The 21,137-nt window shown below is 49.0% G+C and overlaps 1 protein-coding gene across 9 annotated transcripts; it reads left to right on the forward strand.

Moving 5' to 3' along the window:
* The first annotated feature begins 622 nt into the window (after positions 1 to 622).
* Positions 623 to 20,339, forward strand: Pitx2 (paired-like homeodomain transcription factor 2). Of its 9 annotated transcripts, none has more exons than NM_011098.4 (5): positions 623 to 907; positions 4,682 to 4,737; positions 5,185 to 5,322; positions 16,384 to 16,589; positions 19,079 to 20,339. In NM_011098.4, the coding sequence occupies exons 2-5, from the start codon at positions 4,692 to 4,694 to the stop codon at positions 19,640 to 19,642; spliced, it is 954 nt and encodes a 317-aa protein (NP_035228.2). In that variant the 5' UTR covers positions 623 to 907; positions 4,682 to 4,691; the 3' UTR covers positions 19,643 to 20,339. The 9 variants fall into 8 exon arrangements, with proteins under 9 accessions (NP_035228.2, NP_001273871.1, NP_001035969.1 ...); NM_001286942.1 differs by having other exon boundaries at positions 5,224 to 5,322; XM_030252460.1 differs by lacking the exon at positions 623 to 907 and adding an exon at positions 3,531 to 4,040.
* The last annotated feature ends 798 nt before the right edge of the window (positions 20,340 to 21,137 follow it).

The raw sequence follows: 21,137 nt of genomic DNA on the forward strand, positions 1-21,137 counted from the left end.
ATCAGTACAGTAACCAGCTTTCCTCTACTCCGCGGGCCTGAAAGGAGGTCACGCGCGCGCACACTCACATCCACACTTCGAAAGCCTCACCCGGATCAAACCAAGCCACACTGCCCTTTGTTTCATTTCATGGGCCACTTTGCTAGTCCCTTCCTCGTAAGCCACCCAGACTTTGCTCCGCGCGAATAGGTTTCTGTCTCCCCAGGCTCTGGCCCTCCCACTCAGATTTAGAAGGGGTTTGACGCACAACCGTTTTTTCTCCGTCCATTCCATCCTTGTCCCTTTCCTACCATCCCCACCATCCTGCTCCCCAGCTTGAGTGCTAGCTCCTGCCACTGGTCAGCTCCTGTCGGTCGGTAGTTGCCTCCGGCCCCTGATCCTCCGCTCCTCCCTCCTGGGTTCTGTCCGGGACCGCAGTCTCCTGGGCCCCTGGGCCTCACTTCTCAGCCCTAGTGGTCCCCTGTCCCCTCGATCGCCCCTGCACGCTCCCCCACCCCCGCAGTGGCCCAAGGCTGTGCTCGCCCCTTGATCGCCCAGCGTACAGCAGGCTCGGCCGCCCGCCCGCGCGCCACTGTGCACTGGAGTTTGGTGGAATCTCTGCTGACGTCACGACACTCCGCACACGGAGTCGGAGCGGAGGGAAGAGAGAGGGATGAGAGCGAGGGAGGGGAGAGAGAGTGCGAGACCGAGAGAGAAAGCCGGAGAGCAGCAGACAGAAACTGCCGGCGCCCGCTAGCTTTAGCAGCCCCCCGCGTGGACCCTCTCGGAACTTGGCACCCTCAAGATCCCCGCAGTTCCACCCAGACCCGCTCCACGGCGCTGGCTGTGCAGCCCGAGCCTCGGCCGCCTGGCAGTCACCCTGGGAAGCGGTGGGACGGGGAGACAGCCGTTCTCTCTCCGGTAGCCGGTAAGTGGAGGCCCTCTCTCCCACAGAGCTGTGAGATAATGCGAGTCTGGAAATTTGTTCCACTCTGGAGAACCTCCGCCGTGTATGATTTGTGGCTCGCCGGGCTTGTTTCTCCAGATTCAGCGCAGTTGGCAAACAGATCTTACAGAGCCCCTGTTCCGTTCGCCCTCAATCGCAGACACTAGAACAGTCCTACCCGGCGTTGAAGTCGACTGGAAGCCAGGCATGGCTGGCAGTTAAAACGAGGCATCTTCCCTGAAATTTCGATGCCAACAGGGTAGGGAGAAATCCTCCAGCTGAGGATTAGCCCAGTCAAGATAAAGGGCCAGCTACAAAGTTTCAGCTACTGGAATAGATTAGCCCCTTCCCATCATTACCCATTGGAAAAAAAAGGAGATTCCATCTTAACCGGCGGTTAGTGACCTCTCAGGCCCAAGCGAATTACCTGAGAGCCAGGCCTAGATGCCAACCCGCACAATTACTTCGGATTATAAATCCTTTAAATTGATCATCAGTCAACTCCAATCTTGTACTGAGGGAGATGCATTTTAAACGGATGCGGAGAGGCCACTATTTTGCAACTGGTAACTAAGTAAAAACATGCGATTCCAAACCAGCGAAATACAGTCCTTTTATTCCAATTAAATCACCTTCCCTAAACAATTTAGAAATCAAACTATCCTAGGAGGCTGGGATATTTTTGTTTTTATTCTATTTTGTAGGACTACCGTATTTTTTTGAGGTAAATTAAAATGGGGAGAGAGTCTTTTACTATTATGAATTACAATAATATGCATTCATACATTCTAAACGATTTAACGAACAAGTAATTTGATTTTTAAGAGATCTCTGCATCCTTTTCAGACCATTAGTTACAATTAAAGATATTTTATTCTCATGCAGTATCATTTAGAGGAGACTCCACCTAAAACCAATAATTTCACAGAAACAAAGATTGTTACTGAAGTGAATTGAGGACTTGTTGTTGTTGTTGTTGTTGTTGTTGTTGTTGTTGTTTGGGGGGCGTTGAAAATGAGCACAGTATTCCAATAATCAAAGTTTAGTTTCAAAACAAAGTAGCTACTTCACTTATGGAATGTTTTGCTTTGCCTCAGCAAAACTACGCCTAAGTTACTGCCCTGCTTTGTCCTGTAAGCTGAGCACTGTAGCTCCAAAGCTCCAGAAGCACACATTCCACAGAGCTTTAAAGAAAGCTTGCTCATGGTGAAGCACGGGGCTGTGCTAAAGTGGTATCTTAATTTCCTTAAATGATTACCCACTGCAAATTAATTTGCTGGCTAATCACACCAATTTAGTTCATTTAAAACATATGGCCTCATGCTTTTTATTTTTCAGCTTTCCATGAATGGTTCTGCTGTGGGATAAGAAAGGAAATGAAAAGGGTGAAATGGGAAAGAATTTTTGTTTTTTTGTTTTTTGTTTTTTGTGTTTTCTTGGACTGATTAGAACTCGTAGCTTCTTCTACAATTCCATCCTTGTACTGCTTGGGCAGAAATCATTTTTGAAACAAACTGCTCTGTTTCTTAGGGCTTGCCTATCTGCCTGGCCGGAGTGGCACTGTGCATGCTAATTGCTGGATAGTGCTTCATTAACACAATATGGAATGGAAGCTGACCCAAACCAGATTGCTTGGTATATACATTCCAACCAGGATGGGAACTTTTGGCATGAGAATAACTTCTAATCAGGAAACGTCTCCTATCTAAAATGTTGAGATTAGCCATCAAAACCAGTGTTGTAATCTGGCAGTGAAATTTGTCTGTCACACGTTAGCCACCTTGATAGGACAAGTTTAAGTATCATCAGATAAGACTTGAAGGTCTCTCTTTAAAGAAAAAAATCTTCCTCAGTTAGTTAGACTGGACCCATTTATTAGGCCTGGTCGTTCTATGGAGCATAAAGTCTCAGGATTCACATTACTGCGAAATAAAATACATCTCAAAGTCACAAGGACGTGTAGCAAGGAGCTAAGGAACACGTCTTGATCTTTTCACTCCTTGGGCCGAAACCTACGGGGTCTTGAAGCGTTGCTTCTTACTGCTTTGATTGGTCTTCAGCACCAAAGCGTGGGGGGATGGGGGTGGGAGGAAATGTGTAGCAACTGACTTTACAGGTCAGGTCTTTCTCTTCTGTATATTTCAGTCCTTGAAAATAAATAAATAAATAAAACTATTTGCAGTAGCCATCTGCAATGTTGGGGCTACCGGCTAATAATGCAGCCAGTTCAGACATATAAAAAAAAAAAAGATTATCGAAATGATGATGCCATGCAAATTTCCCCCGAAATTATCATAAGTAAACATTTGGAGTCTGGACTAATAAAATCCCATCTGTGTTACTTCATATCGAGTTAGTAGAAAGCTGTGATAATGAATTTTGTAATATCTCCCGAACAGACATCTCAATCAGACACTAATCCTGTGATTTTACTGCAGAATCGCTAAATCTGGAGCCGCCAAACTGCTACTTCTGGGCCCACGGGTCCACAAGGATCGGCAGAATCCCTACCCGGGTCTCATTAGCTGGGGGAGGGGGGACCTGCTTGTGGCTCCCCAGTCTTGGATCCCCAGGCCACCACACCAGGCGGCCCCTCCTCCAGGCAGCACGACCTTGGCCAGAGTCCCCTGGAGCTTGGATTGCTCCAGAAGAGACTGAGGAGCGCGTGAAAATGCTCCTGAGGCCAAAACTCGGCCCACTGGCCTGGCAATGCCCGCTCTCACCTCCAGCCCTGGTCTCTAAGAGAAAAGGATCCTCCGATCGCAGGCATACCCTGTTAGCAAGAGTCAGGAGCCAAGATTCAGGGGGCCTGAGAATCCCTTCTTCCCTTTCTTGTCTTGAAAGCAACCATTCCATCTAGCCCTCCGCCACCCACCTCTCCCGGTTTGCCTGTGGCAAAGAAAAGGGGCCGCGTCAAAAGCTTGGCTGTCTGAGTTGCGGTTGGAAATTTGAAAAGGATCTAGCTTGCCTGGGACGGCAAAGGCCGAAACTGGAGGAGCAGCCTCCTCGGTGCTGTTTGGGCTTGGCGGCCCCTCCAGAAACGCTTGCCCGGGTCTCCTGTCTCGCTCCAGCCCGTCGTGTAACTCGGCTCTACGATCTTAAATCATACTTTAGGGTAAATAAATGGCTGGATGAGTATCTCCAGGGAAAAGTATGGCTAAATATGGAAACGCGGCTCCTGGTGGATGAGCGGCCCTAACTCAGCTCGCTCCTGGAGCACCCTTGGCCGAGAGTTCCCTCCCTTTCAGAATAACAGAAAAGCGGAGGGAAAGTTGCTTTGTGCGACCCGGCATGCTGTTTCTGGCCTTCTGCAAATGTTTGCTGAGCTCAAATTGACTGACACCGTATTGAATGGCGATCTTTCCAAAGAGAAGTCCATTCTCTCCACCCCCAAATCGTGTATCAGCTTAAGGTGGCTCCTCGGCCTAGGCGCCCTTGAACGTAGTCCCCGCAGCTTCTCCAGAAGCTTGTGGGTTCACTGGCCTCCTAACCTCTGGGCCCTTTCCCCTTCAACTGGGGACTTAATTCCTCCAGGTAAACATCTCGGTGGGAGTCCTGGATTTAGAGCCCGGAAGACGTTGCTGGACTCCGTGGGGCTCTCCGGCCCGAGAGGCGTGCCTGAATCCCCCAGCACCTAGCAGCACACTTCACACCTAGAGTCGATCCTGACCTCCGCGCAAGTAGCTAGCTGCCTTTGAGCCTCCAACTCCCTACAGCTGCCACTTCTCAAAGTCCCACTTCTCTTCTGTTTTGCAGATAACCGGGAATGGAGACCAATTGTCGCAAACTAGTGTCGGCCTGCGTGCAATTAGGTAAGAAGCTCACTTCTCCTGCCCGGGTCCCTAGAAGGGAGTCAGGCTGCGTCTTGAGAGAGAGGAGAAGGCTCCGGCTCGACAGCGAGGCCCCCAGCAACTGGAACTTTCTCCAGGGGGGGGTTAGGCGAAAAGGAAATCAAACTAGTACAGCCGTGGCCTTGCCCTTTCGGGGAGGTTTGGGCTCAGGCGAACTAGCAAGGACTGCTCTGACACTCCTCTAAGCTTCCCGTCGGGTGGCCCAGGGACAGATCACTGCCCTCACTGGGTTGCCAAGGGGCCGGAGGGCTGGGAGTGTGGTCTGTCCTTCCTCTAACGGGCTCTTTGCTCTCTGTCCCTCTTCCCCCTCCGTCCCGCCTCGCCCCCTAACCCTGGTCCGGGGCTCCTTCCCTCCGCCCTTTGGCATCCGCTGCCACCGCACGTGGGGCGGGCGCACTAACGGCCCAGGCGTGCAGCCGGCAGCCGTTGAATGTCTCTTCTCCAAAGACTCCGAAATCAAAAAGGTCGAGTTCACGGACTCTCCCAAGAGCCGGAAAGAGTCGGCCAGCAGCAAGCTGTTCCCGCGGCAGCACCCCGGCGCCAATGGTAAGGGGGGAGGGAAGCGCAGGCCGCGCGCCGGGCTCCTGCCTCCGGGACTCCGGGCTGCCGGTGAAGCACGGGCGGGCGAAGCTGCCAAAGCCGGTGTCCCCTGCTGCAGAACTTAGACTATTGGCCTCTGGGTAGAGCGCGAAGCAGCCGTCCCAGGGACTTTAATTCCTTTCCACAAATTATACTGCACTCCTGAGACCCAACACCTCTCCCTTTTCTCTCTCCCTGTGGTCTGATCCCCTGCGCACGCCCCAGCCTACTACGGCCGCTGCTTCTGGTGTGCAAAGTGGTCCAACAGCGACCTCTGTCGCTCTCCTGGTCCCACTGCACGTTGCACCATCAGGGCCCACCCGGTCCCTGAAGCTCACAGCCAAGCCTCGCCCAGGCGGCTGGGTGCAGTTTATCGCGCCAGGCGAACGCTGGAAAGTCGTGCTGAAGGCTCGCTTTGAAGGGTCTGGGTTTGGACCACAGCCCTAAAGAGCAGGAGACAGAACGATGCACAGCACATGAGGGCCGCAGCGATTGGGTGCTCCTGTTGAAGAGCCCCTGCTGCTGTGTTAGCTGTTAGGCCTTGGGCTTGAATAATGTAGTTTCTTCGTTGTTTGATTTCACCCTAGACCAGTCCATAGGCTTGTGCAAAAGGTGAAAATGTCTCTCACGCACAGCAAAGGCCCTGGAGAAATACAAACTCATCCTTAGATAATGTATGTGTGTGTATAAGAGATGGAGGGGCCTTCATTTGGAATAGGTGTAGAATTCTAATTTACATATTTTTTTCTAGTCTCCGGGTTTTCCCAGCTTCAAAATAAGTAAGTGCCGGACCTTAGGAGGTTGTTGACCTTTGATTGTGTGAGGAGATAAAACTCCCCACAGCCCTCGACCCCAACCCCTACACAAATATAATATTGCCAGAGGGGGTAATTTGGAACTGCAGTCAAGTAAATAAAAAGTATTACTAAGGAAAAAAAGACTTTCTGCGGGTATCTGAGCAGAAAGCAGCATTTGTTGAATCAAAAACGCTTAAAGCAACCTGCAGCTTTCCCATCCTGAGTCCTCCTGCTGGGTCAGTTAAATGCTCACTTGTCCGGGATTAACCCCAAGGGGTTAAATGGGGGCAATGCAGAGATAATGTCGGTTGATTTCTGTCATTAAGATTGTGTTAAATTCTTCTTCTGTTTGATAATCGGTCGTAAAAATAAATTATTAGACCGGAGAATGTTTGGGATATGGTTAAAAATCAAGAGTAGCGATGAATCCCAGGGAGAAGGCTTTGTGCAAGCCCGGCCTAGGCCCAGGGGTGGGGGTGGGGGGGCAGCCGCCGCCCAGCGGAGGGCAAGTTACATCCTGTGGCTTGTGACCCTAGAACTCGACCCCACCTCTAACCCTGATTTCGTTGACCCAAAGAATTGTTTCTGAGGCTAGGTGGCCTGCTTTGGGGCTAATAGACGCAGACCCCGTCAAGGAGTCTGCAGTGGGATGATGTCCTTGTAGGTAGGCAGGATGTGTCTGAGAGCCTACAGAGTTTAGTCCCCGCTGTCAAGTGTCCTGGCATTCGCTTTTAATAATAGGAGAAAGAAAGGAAAAAGAAAATGGTGGGGAGAGAGAGAGAGCGAATATGAATATGAATATGAATATGAAGAATTGTGGCGTTTACTTGAAGGACGGATTATTTTAAAGAGTGTATGAAAGGTTCTCCCCCTATATTGCCAAAAATGTCTGTTTTTCTATCTTTTGGACTTAAGTTTTAAAAAGCTGTCCAAATGTGTTTAATAGCATTCATTTTAAAAAGGCATGTAGTGGGACAAGATACTGAAAACCTTGGGTTTTAGCTGGTTTGTGGTGTGTGTGTGTGTGTGTGTGTGTGTGTGTGTGTGTGTGTACTGATAAATCAAAATGATGATGATGACGATGATGATGATGATGACGATGATGATAACAATAATAATAATAATAATAATAATAATAATAATAATAATAATAATAATATGCACCAGTAAGGTAAAACCTCTAATCACTGCGGGAAGATCACCAGAGTTAAGTACCTTTTGGAGATTACAGAAAATAATTTATAGACTATACAAACTTCTGACTTGAATTTAGTTTTTGTACTTTTAAGGTTTCCTATACTTTAAAAAATGCATGTTTTTAAATATCATGTAGTGAAAAAGATGAAGCCAGTACACTCCCGTGACGGCGCCCACCTCTTCTTCCTCAAATAGCCTCAGATGCAGACTCTCTAAGGGAGACTCCCCAGATCCGTATTCGGGCTAAGGCGGGCTCCATATACCACCACTAAGCTCAAAACTTGAAACTGGAGGCAGTGTAGGGGCTGAGAGAGTTAATCGAGCCTCCAGGCCTGGCACTTGGAGGGAGGCATTTTGGCCAGTCCTATAGAAAGGAGCAAAGTCCAGCTAAAGACTTCACGTATGGCTACGTTTTTAGGAACTCTCAAATGGTCTTGACCTTCAGGAAGAGAAGAGAGTGCAGAATGTTTGGGCGCCGTTGCTATAGAGTAGGGCATAAAGCCCACAGCACTGCCGGGCTTGGCCTCAAAGTCTGTCCGGTTTGCCCTGCGACAGGCGCCCAGTACTTCGCCCGCTTTCCCTACCCCCAGCCATGCCATTAATTTTTAAAAAGCTTTGAGAGACTGGCTGGGCTGAAAGTATTCTGATTGCCCCAAGTCCTAGATTTTCCCCGCCTCAGAAGAAAACTCCTAGGTCCCTCCCGACACTCTGGGTCCCTAAACATCCCTTCTCCCTCGGGGGTTGGGGGTCGCAGCTTAATCGCCTTCGGAGAACGCGAGTAAACTCTGGCCCTCGCTAAGGCCCTGTTTTCCTCTTGGGCTCCCATTCACTTAATCAGCAAATGTTGGCGAAACTCGAACGATGTGAACTCCTATTCTACCCACAAAAGCAAAACGATCTGGTTTCCATTATGAAGCCGCTTAAAGCGGAGGCCTTCTAACATTCAAACCTTCTGGAGCAAAAGGCAAAATGGTGGTGTCTGGAGGAGGGATCTGAGCCCTGAGGAAGAAGGTTGTGGGGGAAAGTGGAGCGATCTTGGATGTAACTGGAAGGCAAGGTGCAGGTGCTAGCTGGAGGAGATCTGAAGCTTGCAAAGGCAAAGAGACAGGAGAACTGGGTGGTGACAGTTATCTATTTTCTTTTCCCCACTGGACACCACCTCCGCCATTAAACCTGCAGTTTTCTTGGCAGAAGCCTCCTCTCTTCCTGTGGTTTCCAACCACCCCCACCCCAGTGGGAAATTGTACCAGATGTCCAGGTAGTCAGTCCCTGAAGGTCGGTGGCAAGCATTCTTTGCAGGTGGCGACTCTCCCAACCCGTTCCATTCTCACTCAAAGTTTCTTTAGGCTGCTTAGGCGGTTACTCCGCACAGACTGCTGTTAATATATGCAGCAGTTGTTAGAGCGACTCCGGGGAAAAGGAAATGTATAACGAAAGCTTATTCGTGAGCAGGAATATACTAATGGAACAATCTGATGTCTTCTTAATCCTATGTAAAAAGCTTTGTCGTCTTCCTAATATTGACTGAATGGGTAATTAATGGCTCTTCATCTAGGCGAATACCCTGTAATCCAAGATAGGCAAAAGACAACAGCCCAAGTTAGAAGACAAAAGGCACGGCTGCAGCCACACAACCCTCCCCAGGGACTCCCACTGGGAAAGTTTCTTCCCCTGGGAAAGAAAGAAGGGGTGGGGGACAAGCCCCATCCTTCCTGGGCTTCACTAACCATAGAACTTGACCATGGATGGGTTCCGTGCTCCAAAACGCAGCTTTTCTCTCTCCAACTCTTCTCTTTTTCTTCTTAACTTCTTTAAGATCTCCCCATCTCAAAGCCATCTAAGAATCCACACACACACACACAAAAGGTCCCTTAAAAGCCTCAACACTGGTCAAGGCCTCTTTTGGCTCCAGGACACTCCCTTCTTTTACAAACCTGGCTTAGAGTCCGTCAGGACTAAAGCATCGGAGGTAAAGGGAAGAAAAGCCTGGATCTGAGCAAAGGCACGCGCGCACACGTACATGCACACGCACGTGCACACACACACAAGTGTGTCTGTGTGCTGAAGAACCATTAGGAGTGATGGAGTCAACGTCTTTGTGAGAGCCTGACATGGAGTGCCCAAGATTCTCCCAACGTGTTTTGAACAGGCTGACATTTTAATTTAAACCTTTAGAGTAATACATTACTAAGGTTACTACAATGAGGTGGGCTCCTTTTTTTTTTTTTTTTTGTCAGCTGACAGCTTTTAAAATATTATTTCGCTAGGGAAATAAAAGCTTCATCTCAGATTATAGGTGGGTATTTTTGGATTTATGTGATTTATGGTCACCATGGCAACTAATGCCGAATGTTAGCTACCAGCATGTCTGGGAAAGAAAGAAAGGAGAATGGGAGAAATAGGAAAAGGAGGTGAACATGAGTTGGAGAGAGGGGATTGATTTAATCCAATTATTTTTTTAAGTGACTTCAGTTAGCCCCTGCACCTCCTCCTCTCCAAACCTGGATACCTGAATTTATTTTCATTTTCATTCTCTTCCTGTTGGGGCTGTTCTCAGCTTTCCTCTCCTCTCCTGAATCTATCTATCTCTCTCTCTCTCTCTCTCTCTCTCTCTCTCTCTCTCTCTCTCTCTCTCTCTCTCTCTCTTTCTTTGCCCCTCTTTTCTCCATACCGCAAAGTCACATTTAACTACACCAATCTCACAGGTCAGTGAATTGATGATCTCCAGAAACAAGTGTGTGTCTAATAAACCTGCCCTGCTCAGGTGCAAATACAGGAGGGGCACTGGCTGCTCTTAGGTTAGTAGGTGTTAACACCAGCCTCCCTGCCCATCACTGAGCAGTGGGGGGTACCTCCCACTGGCACCCTCACAACTCCTTTGACTGTCAGAGTTGAGCTTTTCCACAGGGGCTCTGGCAAGGGCAGAGAAACACAGCTCTGTTTTTATGGGGCTGCAGTGGATGAGTGTCAGTTAATCTCTGACCTTCGGAAACCCAACAGAATCGTTAACAAGCCCAACCATTTTTGTTTTGTTTTGTTTTGTCTTTTGTTTTCATTTACGGAACAAGCAAAATCATCCACAGGGAAGCTTTTTATTTGGGAGGGAGGTCACTCTTGTGAGTGGGAGGGGAAGGTCAAGCCTGGTTTGTGTCCAAACAGTTGAAAGAGGGGATAAGAGGCCACTTCTTTGGGTATGGTGCCAGGTCTCCTCTTCCACCAACACACACACACACACACACACACACACACACACACACACACACACACACATTACCCATCACGTGGCTGAGTCCTGGCCAGGCAGAATCCTTGAGCCACCTGGGAATAAGCTGTGCACACACCCCTTTATGACCTAACAGTTCAGGGAGACCTCTAATTGAGCCATCTTCCAGGTGAGTTCTGAGGGCAGAGTCTTTACAAAATTTAAAGACTGATTGATTGGGTCCCAGCTCATACTCCACAACTACCAAAACGGACTGCCCAGACCTACCCAGACCTACCGCTTACCGGGATGGCTGGAGGGAGTTTGCCCAACTAACACTAAAGAGTGTGAAATTAAATAAGACTTTAAGACCTGTAATCGGTGGCAAACACCAGCTGAAGACATGCCTGACCCTGCGTTCCATACTTCCCTCCCGGAGGGTCTTTCTTTGAAGGGGTAAGCAAGAAAAGAAAACCCAATTAAGGTGACCACGGGTGCCTCCTAACACCAAGCTTCCTTTCCTTGGCCTCAGAGAAGATATATAGCACAGTCCAAGCCTCTCCAATCTCTCTCTCTCTCTCTCTCTCTCTCTCTCTCTCTCTCTCTCTCTCTCTCTCTCCTCCCTCCCTCCGTCCCTTCCTTCCTTTCTTTCCCAACCTTTCTTTCTTTTTTAACCTTGAATAGAAAACTCTAATGATGGCTTAAGTTGCCGTCATTTCTAGAGACAATCAAGAAGAGTCCATGTGGGTTCACAGTACTACTAAACTCCCTTCAGGTATGATTTGACTTACAAGACCTTCTTCATCTATGCCACCTATGACATCATTGCAGAGCATAGTTTGGTCTCCATCACACACACCCACACCTACTCTTCCTTGAAAGGCAGACATCCTATCAGGACTGCTTGGCAAGTATAAAGCAAGTTAGGAGAGGGTCAGTTAAGTGAAAAAATATTTTTAAGAAATACATATTTTAATCAGTTGTGTGTGCGCACGTGTGCTCAAATGTATATATGCACACATCACTGATATGCAATTCTGTCTTTGCTCTAATCAATGTGGATGTCTTTATTCTCCACCTCGGTGGTTCCACACAATCTAAATTTCTCTCTATTTGTCTTGGCTGTCTGTGCATCTGTGTCTTTCCAAAAAAATCTCCCCTACTTTGGCACTATGGGGAACTACCACTTAACCTTGAGTTTTCCATCCATCTGGGGGACTACTTGAGCCCCTCCTCATGTGTAGTTTTCCATATGAACATCCTGCTGCAGGAGTGGAGCTGGCAGAGCTCAAGCTGAGAATCTCTACGTTGAATGAGAGATGACCTTGAAAATCTGTACGACTCTTTGCAACTCCTCAGTTTTTCTGAAAAGGACAGTTAAAAAGAAAAGAAGAGAAGAGAAGAGAAGAGAAGAGAAGAGAAGAGAAGAGAAGAGAAGAGAAGAGAAGAGAAGAGATAAGAAAAAAGAAACCTAGCCTCAAAAATAGACAAATATCATTAGCAACAACTCTTGCCACTCCAGAATTCAAATCTTGAGACAAGGACGCCTGTAATCTAGAGAACCTTCTATCTTTGATGCAAACGAGTCTACAGTAAAATGAGGCATTGTGGGAGATGGCACTGGGATGCCCACAGTTATACTGAGGTTTAAAAGGAGAAACTAGAATAGGATTAGTAAACACGTTGGGTAGAAAGATCTGGATTCCTATTGACTTTAGTTATAGGTCATTGGCTGGCAAGTGCCAGGAGAAAATATTTACTCTACACATATACTTTACGAACTTGAGGGAATTAAAGGAAATTCAATAAGAAAATGGCTAGAAACATTGAAAACCCTTATTTAAGAGACTTAAGCAAATTAGAGTCTTATCAGATTAAAAACCACTACAAATGTAAGAACATTGTCTTCAAGCAAACGCTGTGGGGTCTGAGGAGATTCTCCCGCCCCCGCCAAATCTCAGGGATAAAATGCGTCATTTAAGCACCAGATAATGAGTAGAATGTAAATTAATTTAACCTTCTTTACCAACAGGCTGCTGGTGTAATGTGTATAATTTAGTGATAAGGTTGGAAGACCTAATGTAGCTGGATGTATGAGCCTCAGTTAATTCAGGCCTGCCACACGGGCTGGTGTTCTGCTGAGCAGGTGCATGTGTGTGTGTGTTGTGTAGAACAGGGTGAGGCAGAATAAAGGTTAAAACTCAGAATGCTGACCTAAAGCTTAGAAAGAAATGTCTAAATGTCTAAAAAATCTAAATTCTTAAAGTGGAACGGTAGTATTGTGAAAAGACTGAAAACAATTCTCATTTGTTTCTTTGAAAGGTCTTGGGTGTCTTTAAGATGAGAGGGATTGATTGTTGGTAGTGTTGGGGGTAAGGGAAAAGAGAGACAGATGTTATATCTGTAGTCAGCTTCATGTGCTTAGTGCCTGGCTAAGTTCCCCAGTCTTGTGAGCAAGAGCTAGGAAGGAGTTTGCTGAAGATTCCTTATGCTGGGCCTGCAAATCATTGACTATAACGTCAAACAAATTACATTCAGGGAAGATAACACTAAGTCCACCGTGAAACAATCGCAAACGCAGAAATCTGGGGAGGGGAGTAGATTACTCTGGGTTCTTCAGCTGACCTAGGCTGGGGGGACAAAAGAGGTGTGTGTGTGTGTGTGTGTGTGTGTTGCCAGATCTCAAACCCAGAACCTCCTGGGTGCTAGGGAAGTGTGCCAACACCGAGCAGAATACCCCCCCCCCTCCCCCAGTCCCACAAAGGACTTAGAACAATTATCTTGAATGTGTTTGAATTTATACCTTTGGAACTTAAATTTCCTTCGGACTAATGCTGCACAGGGCTGGCCCCTCCGTGGGTGATCTGTTTTGTTTTATACAAATGAAAAAGATTTTGCTTTTCCTACTTGGCCAGTTCGCTAGGCTCCCCACCCCACCCCCACCCCCAGTGCAAATCTACTGTTTCTGCCTACTTGTGCTTTAATGATTCAAGGCAGCCTTGAGCTCCCTAGGAAAAGAAAATGACTGTTAAAGAATCATCCTTGAAATTGGTCATTTGGCAACGTTCTTAATTGTATGGAAATTCATTAAGGCATATTTTCTATATAATTAGCTCAAGGTTGTTGATTCTACCGGCTAAAGCCTGGATTTGAATCTGATTGATAATAAAGTAAACAAGAGAGTCGAATTTAAAGCGTAGCTTCTCTCTGGCTAGGACGAGCTTAATACAGTGTGCAAGGAATTTGAAAGACGTAGGTTGTGTCTTAATCAACGTTAAGTAGAATGGATAAGCTTTCGGCATTTTGAAAACGCTGGGTTAGGGTTTCTACTCTATTGTGAGTTTTCTGTCTGGGGACTAATAAGCATTACAGAGGACGTGATGTGAGGCGACTTATTTTATTCATGTATAAATCCAGAGTGAACCACCAAGCAGTTGTTCGACTAAAGTCAAGGTAATTTTCTTTTGACGGGTCCATTTTCTTCTCGATTTCTAATTTATTAGCCTGCCTTTTCAAGACTCTGTCTTCTTTGCAATTAAAGTAAAGCTTCCTCAGATTAGCGCGACATTCACCTGACAGGCGAATGGGAGGGAGGGCGGAATTAAGATGAGAAAGGTGATTTGCTGATGTTTTTAACTTTAGCTTTAGGTAGCACATCGCCTTTCTGTCCTGACCTGGGGTGTGGAAGTTGGGGGGGGGGGGGGCTGGTCTAGAAATGGATGTAGTGAGACACAAAAGGAAGAGAGGGGGTGCTTGCTGGCTAAACCTATACCTCTCAGTCTTAGACTTTCTTGCTTCTTTACCCTAACCCTCTGATTCCAAGTCTCCTCTCCCCCACCTTATAGTCCTAACCAAAAGCCGAATAGCCTTTGGCTGGGCAGGAGCAGAATTCCCAGGAGCGCGCCTGTGTAGACCGGGTGGGCACAGCAAGGAATTAGTTGGGCCTCGCACTGCTGATAGGTGCAGACAGAACCATCCCTCTGCCGCGGCTCGGGGCCTCGTGATTGGTGTGGAGCCACGTCACTCCGACCCGAAGAAGGGTCTGGGAGGAGGCGGAGGCGGGGAGAGCTGGGGAGGGCCGCCGCAGAGTGACGTCTTGCCACCAGGAAGCCCGCCTCTGGTTTTAAGATGTTAGGCCAACAGGGAAGCGCGGAGCCGCAGATCTTGCCGGTCTCTCGCTGGGGTGTCTGGAACTGAGCTGCGGCAGGGTCTGGCTCCAGCTCGACTGCCCGAGGGGGTGTGCGTGCGAGCCGCGGAGGGTGTGCTCGGAGGCCCGCGCCGTGGCTGTGGCCGTGGCCGTGGCGGCTGCAGCCGCCTCGGGGAATCTAATATCAGCTACCTGTCCCTGTCACTCTTGACACTTCGCTGTCAGGGCTGCAGCGCGGGGGGCGGGCAAAGCGCTCTCGTAGCTGTCCTTATTGGAGGGGTATCAAGGGGAGGGAGGGAGGCAAGAAAAGGGTCTTTGCCCATTCTTGTTTCGCTTTGGATCGTGGAAGTCGGCTCCCTAAAGAGGCTCGCAGCGGTTCCCTCCTGCCCACGTCCCCACGTCTGCGTTGGCCCCCCTGCCTTTCGGCTGCCGAACTCTTTTTGGCTGGAGTCTGAAGCTAGAGGAGACAGGGCTGGAGGATTCGGCAGTTTGCGTTCCCTGGCTCTTTCAAGTCTCGGCTAACACGGGGACACTTGGCGCCTAGAGCGCTACCGAGAACCGGCGGCCACCGGGGCTCCACTGGCGGTAGCCCTGGACTCATAGGGCTCCGCACTCCCTCGTCCATGAACTGCATGAAAGGCCCGCTGCCCTTGGAGCACCGAGCAGCCGGGACTAAGCTGTCGGCCGCCTCCTCACCCTTCTGTCACCATCCCCAGGCGTTAGCCATGGCTTCGGTCCTAGCTCCTGGCCAGCCCCGCTCCTTGGACTCCTCCAAACATAGACTGGAGGTGCATACAATCTCCGATACTTCCAGCCCTGAAGTCGCAGGTAAGGCGCCGCGCTGCCCCTCGGACACTTGAGCGCAGCCCCCTGGCGCCTCCCGGCCCGCTCGACCCTCGAGGAAGTCGCCCCCTCCTAGGGAAGGCGTGGTCGGAGTGGTCGTTCTGTTAACTCAAGGGAGAACTTCCGGGATTCTGGATTCTGGTGACCCCGTCCCTTCCATTCAGTCCCCTGCCGACTTGGTTCCCTCCCACGCCGCCGAGTCTACCTTGGTCTTCCTTCAGTTTCTTGGGTCACGGATGCCTCGGCATTTCTATTCAAGGGCGTTCAGAGGCCGCCCCAACTCTGCCCCCCTCCTCTTGTTAGCTTTTACCACCCGGGGAGCCTCACGCCTTTAAAAAGTATTTCTAAAATTACTTAGAAAGGCCCCTGGCAACGAAGCAAATCTCCCCACCCCGCGAGGAGCTGGAGGACTTGCGTTCCTAACTCTATCCTAACATCTACTTTCCTAGTCCTCCAAAGCCTCATGGAAATCTGAGGTTTGGGGTGGGGTGGGGGTGTCTGTAAAACACGCGCATGTTCGTGTCTTAAAAGGATGTGTTTCTTCTCAACGGTGTATACTTTTGAGCAAAGGCTATAAAAAAATGAATGTACCGCCTCAGTGAGATAAACGTGTAAATAAAACGTGCGGCGCTGGGGGAGGGGAAGAAATGGGGCGCACACACCCACACTTTCACCGCTCACCCCCAGACACAGCGCTCCCTAAGGAACGGAGGTGCCGAGCACAGACCTTTCCCCGGCCAGCAGCCGGGCTCTTTGCCGCCTCTGCCACCCGGTCCGGTAGAGAGGTTGTAGATGGGAGTCTGACCCGAAACTATGTGTTTCTTTCTGCTTTGCTTTTTCAGAGAAAGATAAGGGCCAGCAAGGAAAGAATGAGGATGTGGGCGCCGAGGACCCGTCCAAGAAGAAGCGGCAACGCCGGCAGAGGACTCATTTCACTAGCCAGCAGCTGCAGGAGCTGGAAGCCACTTTCCAGAGAAACCGCTACCCAGACATGTCCACTCGCGAAGAAATCGCCGTGTGGACCAACCTTACGGAAGCCCGAGTCCGGGTAGGAGCCAGCACCCAATCTGGGAAAACGAGGGGGCCGAGGCCTTGCCAAGAATCAGAGCCTGCAGATCATGGGTGGCGGTAGGAGTGGTGGGTGGAAGGCAGGGTCACCCCTTAAGGACGTGGGTGGGAAGTCGCTTTAGAAGAAGAAAGGGCCGAAGGCCTCCAGGGAGCGAGTGTGCCCGAGGTTACTGCTCCCGGTTCCCAGGCAGAGCTGCCGCCTGGCGCAGGCGCCTACAACCTCAGCGGCTCTCTGCCGGCCCATCCGGCGCCCTCCCAAGCTAAGCTGCGCGGGCATTCCTCAGCAAAGGGCATTGTGTTCCCGGCTTACCGTCGCCAGACAAGCGCCAATAAAATCCCTCCCCGCCAGGAGCTGTGAACAGGCTCCAACCTGTGCTCCTAGAACAAGAAAACCCTCCAGAAACACGCAAGGCTTGGCTTCACTGGAGAACCTTCGCGCCTAGCCCGGCCCAGCCTTTTCTCCCTTGACTAGCAAGAGTTGCTCGCTGGTCTTTACCGGGGCGGGTTTTTCAGCCATTCAGATTTCTCTCACAGTCTATTACCTAGTTTTGTAAATCTGGAAGTAACGACTATTCTGTTAGCGCTTTTCGAAAAAAAGGAGAAGAAAGACGTTTCAATTTGGTTTATTTATCTTCTCAAGAAAGTTCAGCTCAGTGAAGGCTGTGCTCACACCCCTTGCTTAATTATAGTCATAGATTTATAAAGACAGCTTACCTTTACTTTGTAGCAAATCTGCCCCTTTATGGACTGGCCAAAAAGAAAAAAGAAAAAAAAATGAGCTTAAACACATTACCCAGTAGCAGTATCCTGGTTTAACGCCGGTCGGTTGGAATGTTCAAGATTATTAAGATTCTGAAAGAGGGACTCAGCAGACTCCAGAACCGCCTGTTTTAGAAAACACGTTCTGTGTAGAAGAAAGAAAGAAAAGGTGGGGGAGGAAAAATAAAAAGAAAAATAAAGAAATTGTCAGGCAACGACGAAAATTAAAACTGAAGAGAATTCCCAACGCAAAGAGAAGGAAGACGCAGTCAGTGTAGCTCTGAGGCTGGCTAGGAAATGCGGGTTGATAAAGGAGCCGGGAAGCCGCGGAGAGTGGTTTTAGTTTAACTGCCCGGAGCCAGCGCTCGTGCAGGGGCCGCGTGGTTTTGAGCAAGGTCAGTCTTTCATTAGCTTTCTTTAGCATCAGGGAACGATGGGACTTGCACGTACTCTTCTCGCCTGGGCAAAGTTTAGAAGGCCTGGAGTAGAAATGACAAGTAATTAAAATAAAGACACAATTTGTCTTTCACTGAAATCCCTGGGGAGAGCCCTCCCACCCCACCCGCTTTTCCTCGGCCCTGTTCCTCTGCAGCGGGTGCGCGCTCCAAAGGCCTACTTCCAAACGCTTACTTTTTAGCCAAGTGCGTGAGGCTTGCTTCTTATAGCAATCAGGTGTAAAGAGGAAGGGGGGCGGAATAGGAAATCAAGAATGAATGGGAAAAGAGGGGAAAAAAGCGGATTAGATGGCTGGGCGCGACGGAGATGTGTAATGTGAAACATCACCGTTGTCAGCCCTGGGCTGTTGAGCCAGGCCTCTCTCCAATACACAAAAGCTGCTCTCTGGGGCGACTGGCGGGCCGAGTGTGGATTGGAAGAGGGGTTGTGGCGGGGCCACGGGACGCGGGTGGGGGGTGGGGGTCGGCCAGCCTCCCGCAAATCCACAAGACAGACTGGACCCGTGCTAAGCTGAGTCCAGAAGCTGGCTAGGTTTGGGTAAGAGGAAGGTGATACAGATCAAAACGAAGGAAGGTAGAGGGCTATGCTCACTGGTTCAGAAATCCCAGTTTACCGTTCTTGGCTCCTGGAATTTAACAGGCAAACGACGAGGTGGTCTTTTGCTTTTTATTTGGTTATTTTTCTAGGGCATCCGGGTCCTAGCGCTTTCGGGGAGGTGCGGGGTAGGGGGTGGGGGGGGTGAGTTTGGACGTACTGGAGGGAAGGGAGGGGCTGTGTGGGAGGAGAGTCGGTACCCTCCCAAGGCCCTGGTCCTCATTACTGGATCGGTGGTTTTGGAATAGAAGCAAGTTTGCAAGGTTCGGGAAGGGTCCCGTGTATTTTACACTGTTTTTGGACCCCCAAAGAGGGCCTAGAGGATCAAGGGGCACCCTAGGCCGCCAGGCATTCTGTGAAGTTGATGGCTTCTGTGGCTCCCAGAACTGCCAGCCCAGACTCCTGGGTTGGAGAGGGTGAGGCCTCTAGAGCTATACTAAGGCTTGTGACAAGCACCAGGGCCTTTTAGCTATTGTCAGTGCCTTCCACGCCGCGTGGTGTAGACTGCATGGACCTGGGACAGCAAGAGTCCATGTGCATGCTTGCAAGGTCCAGTGTGGCCCAGGTTGGGTTCTGGTACTTTGTTTTGAGACGATTTTTACGAGTTTTAAACTCATTGTCCCTGTGCCCTCTGTCTCATCCCTATCTGCACTACCCCAGGTTTGGTTCAAGAATCGCCGGGCCAAATGGAGAAAGCGGGAACGCAACCAGCAGGCCGAGCTGTGCAAGAATGGCTTTGGGCCGCAGTTCAACGGGCTCATGCAGCCCTACGATGACATGTACCCCGGCTATTCGTACAACAATTGGGCTGCCAAGGGCCTCACGTCAGCGTCTCTGTCCACCAAGAGCTTCCCCTTCTTCAACTCCATGAACGTCAATCCCCTGTCCTCTCAGAGTATGTTTTCCCCGCCCAACTCCATCTCATCTATGAGTATGTCGTCCAGCATGGTGCCCTCCGCGGTGACCGGCGTCCCGGGCTCCAGCCTCAATAGCCTGAATAACTTGAACAACCTGAGCAGCCCGTCGCTGAATTCCGCGGTGCCCACGCCCGCCTGTCCTTACGCGCCGCCGACTCCTCCGTACGTTTATAGGGACACATGTAACTCGAGCCTGGCCAGCCTGAGACTGAAAGCAAAGCAGCACTCCAGCTTCGGCTACGCCAGCGTGCAGAACCCGGCCTCCAACCTGAGTGCTTGCCAGTATGCAGTCGACCGGCCGGTGTGAACCGCGCCCAGGGCGCGGGGATCCGAGGACTGTCGGAGTGGGCAACTCTGCCCCAGAAAGACTGAGAATTGTGCTAGAAGGTCGTGCGCACTATGGGAAGGAAGAGGGGGGAAAAAAGATCAGAGGAAAAGAAACCACTGAATTCAAAGAGAGAGCGCCTTTGATTTCAAAGGAATGTCCCCAAGTGTCTACGTCTTTCGCTAAGAGTATTCCCAACAGTTGGAGGACGCGTACGCCCACAAATGTTTGACTGGATATGACATTTTAACATTACTATAAGCTTGTTATTTTTTAAGTTTAGCATTGTTAACATTAAAATGACTGAAAGGATGTATATATATCGAAATGTCAAATTAATTTTATAAAAGCAGTTGTTAGTACTATCACGACAGTGTTTTTAAAGGCTAGGCTTTAAAATAAAGCATGTTATACAGAATCAGTTAGGATTTTTCGCTTGCGAGCAAAGGAATGTATATACTAAATGCCACACTGTATGTTTCTAACATATTATTATTATAAAAATGTGTGAATATAAGTTTTAGAGTAGTTTCTCTGGTGGATGCCTTGTTTCTGAAACTGCTATGTACGACCCATCCTGTGTATAACATTTCGTACGATATTATTGTTTTACTTTTCAGCAAATATGAAAAAAAATGTGTTTTATTTCTTGGGAGTAAAATATACTGCATACAAATTGGTCTGGATTCTTTCTCCCTCTTTGTCACCTGGCAAGAGTGTCTCAGTCACTGCCTCCAAAACAAGCCAGTGTCCTCTGCCTGCCTAGTCAAACACACAAGGCACTATTTAAATTCCATAGAAATAGATTCTAGCCATTCACCAGACACTAAAAAAGAAAAAAGAATGGGATGCAGAGACCCTGCAAGCTGGTATATATACCCTAGATTCTCCTTTTGGCCTAAATCCATCAGGTGCCATTGTTGTTAGCAAATAATACCAGAGAAAGAAGAAAGGTGGAAGAAATTTTGAAGTATGCCAACCAGCTTGGAGTGATTCCGAAGCTTGCTCAGTCAGAAGGACGCCCCCCCCCCCCTAAACAGCTCTGGAGAAAAGATGAGAGTGTGTACCCGTGTACAGTTTGTATACATAAACTCCTTAGAAGGGATACATTTATAATAAATTTACAAGGAAACACCTCCTGTTCAAAATATTTAGGCCTCCACGTTTATCTTTGAGGCTTAAGTAGAGAGATCCTTCATTTATATTGCATTGCTATTTCCAAGCCCTTTAGAGACATTAAAGGAAACAAAGACCATTTCTAATAACTACAGCCCGTTTGGTTCGGTGTGCCAAAGAGTCCAGGGGTTGAGGGGTTAGAGTGGAGTTTCCTGAGTCTTGTAGAGCAATATGTAGCTGAGGCAAAGGTCATGCCCCCTGTGTTTTGTTTTAAATAATATTGACCCATTAATTCTAAACCTGCTTGTTCCTGAAATTATACAGGATTATAGTTTGCAAACTGCCGGACAATGAAGCAAAT

The sequence above is a fragment of the Mus musculus genome, chromosome 3 (genome assembly GCF_000001635.26).
Source record: "Mus musculus strain C57BL/6J chromosome 3, GRCm38.p6 C57BL/6J".
Lineage (NCBI taxonomy): Eukaryota > Metazoa > Chordata > Mammalia > Rodentia > Muridae > Mus > Mus musculus.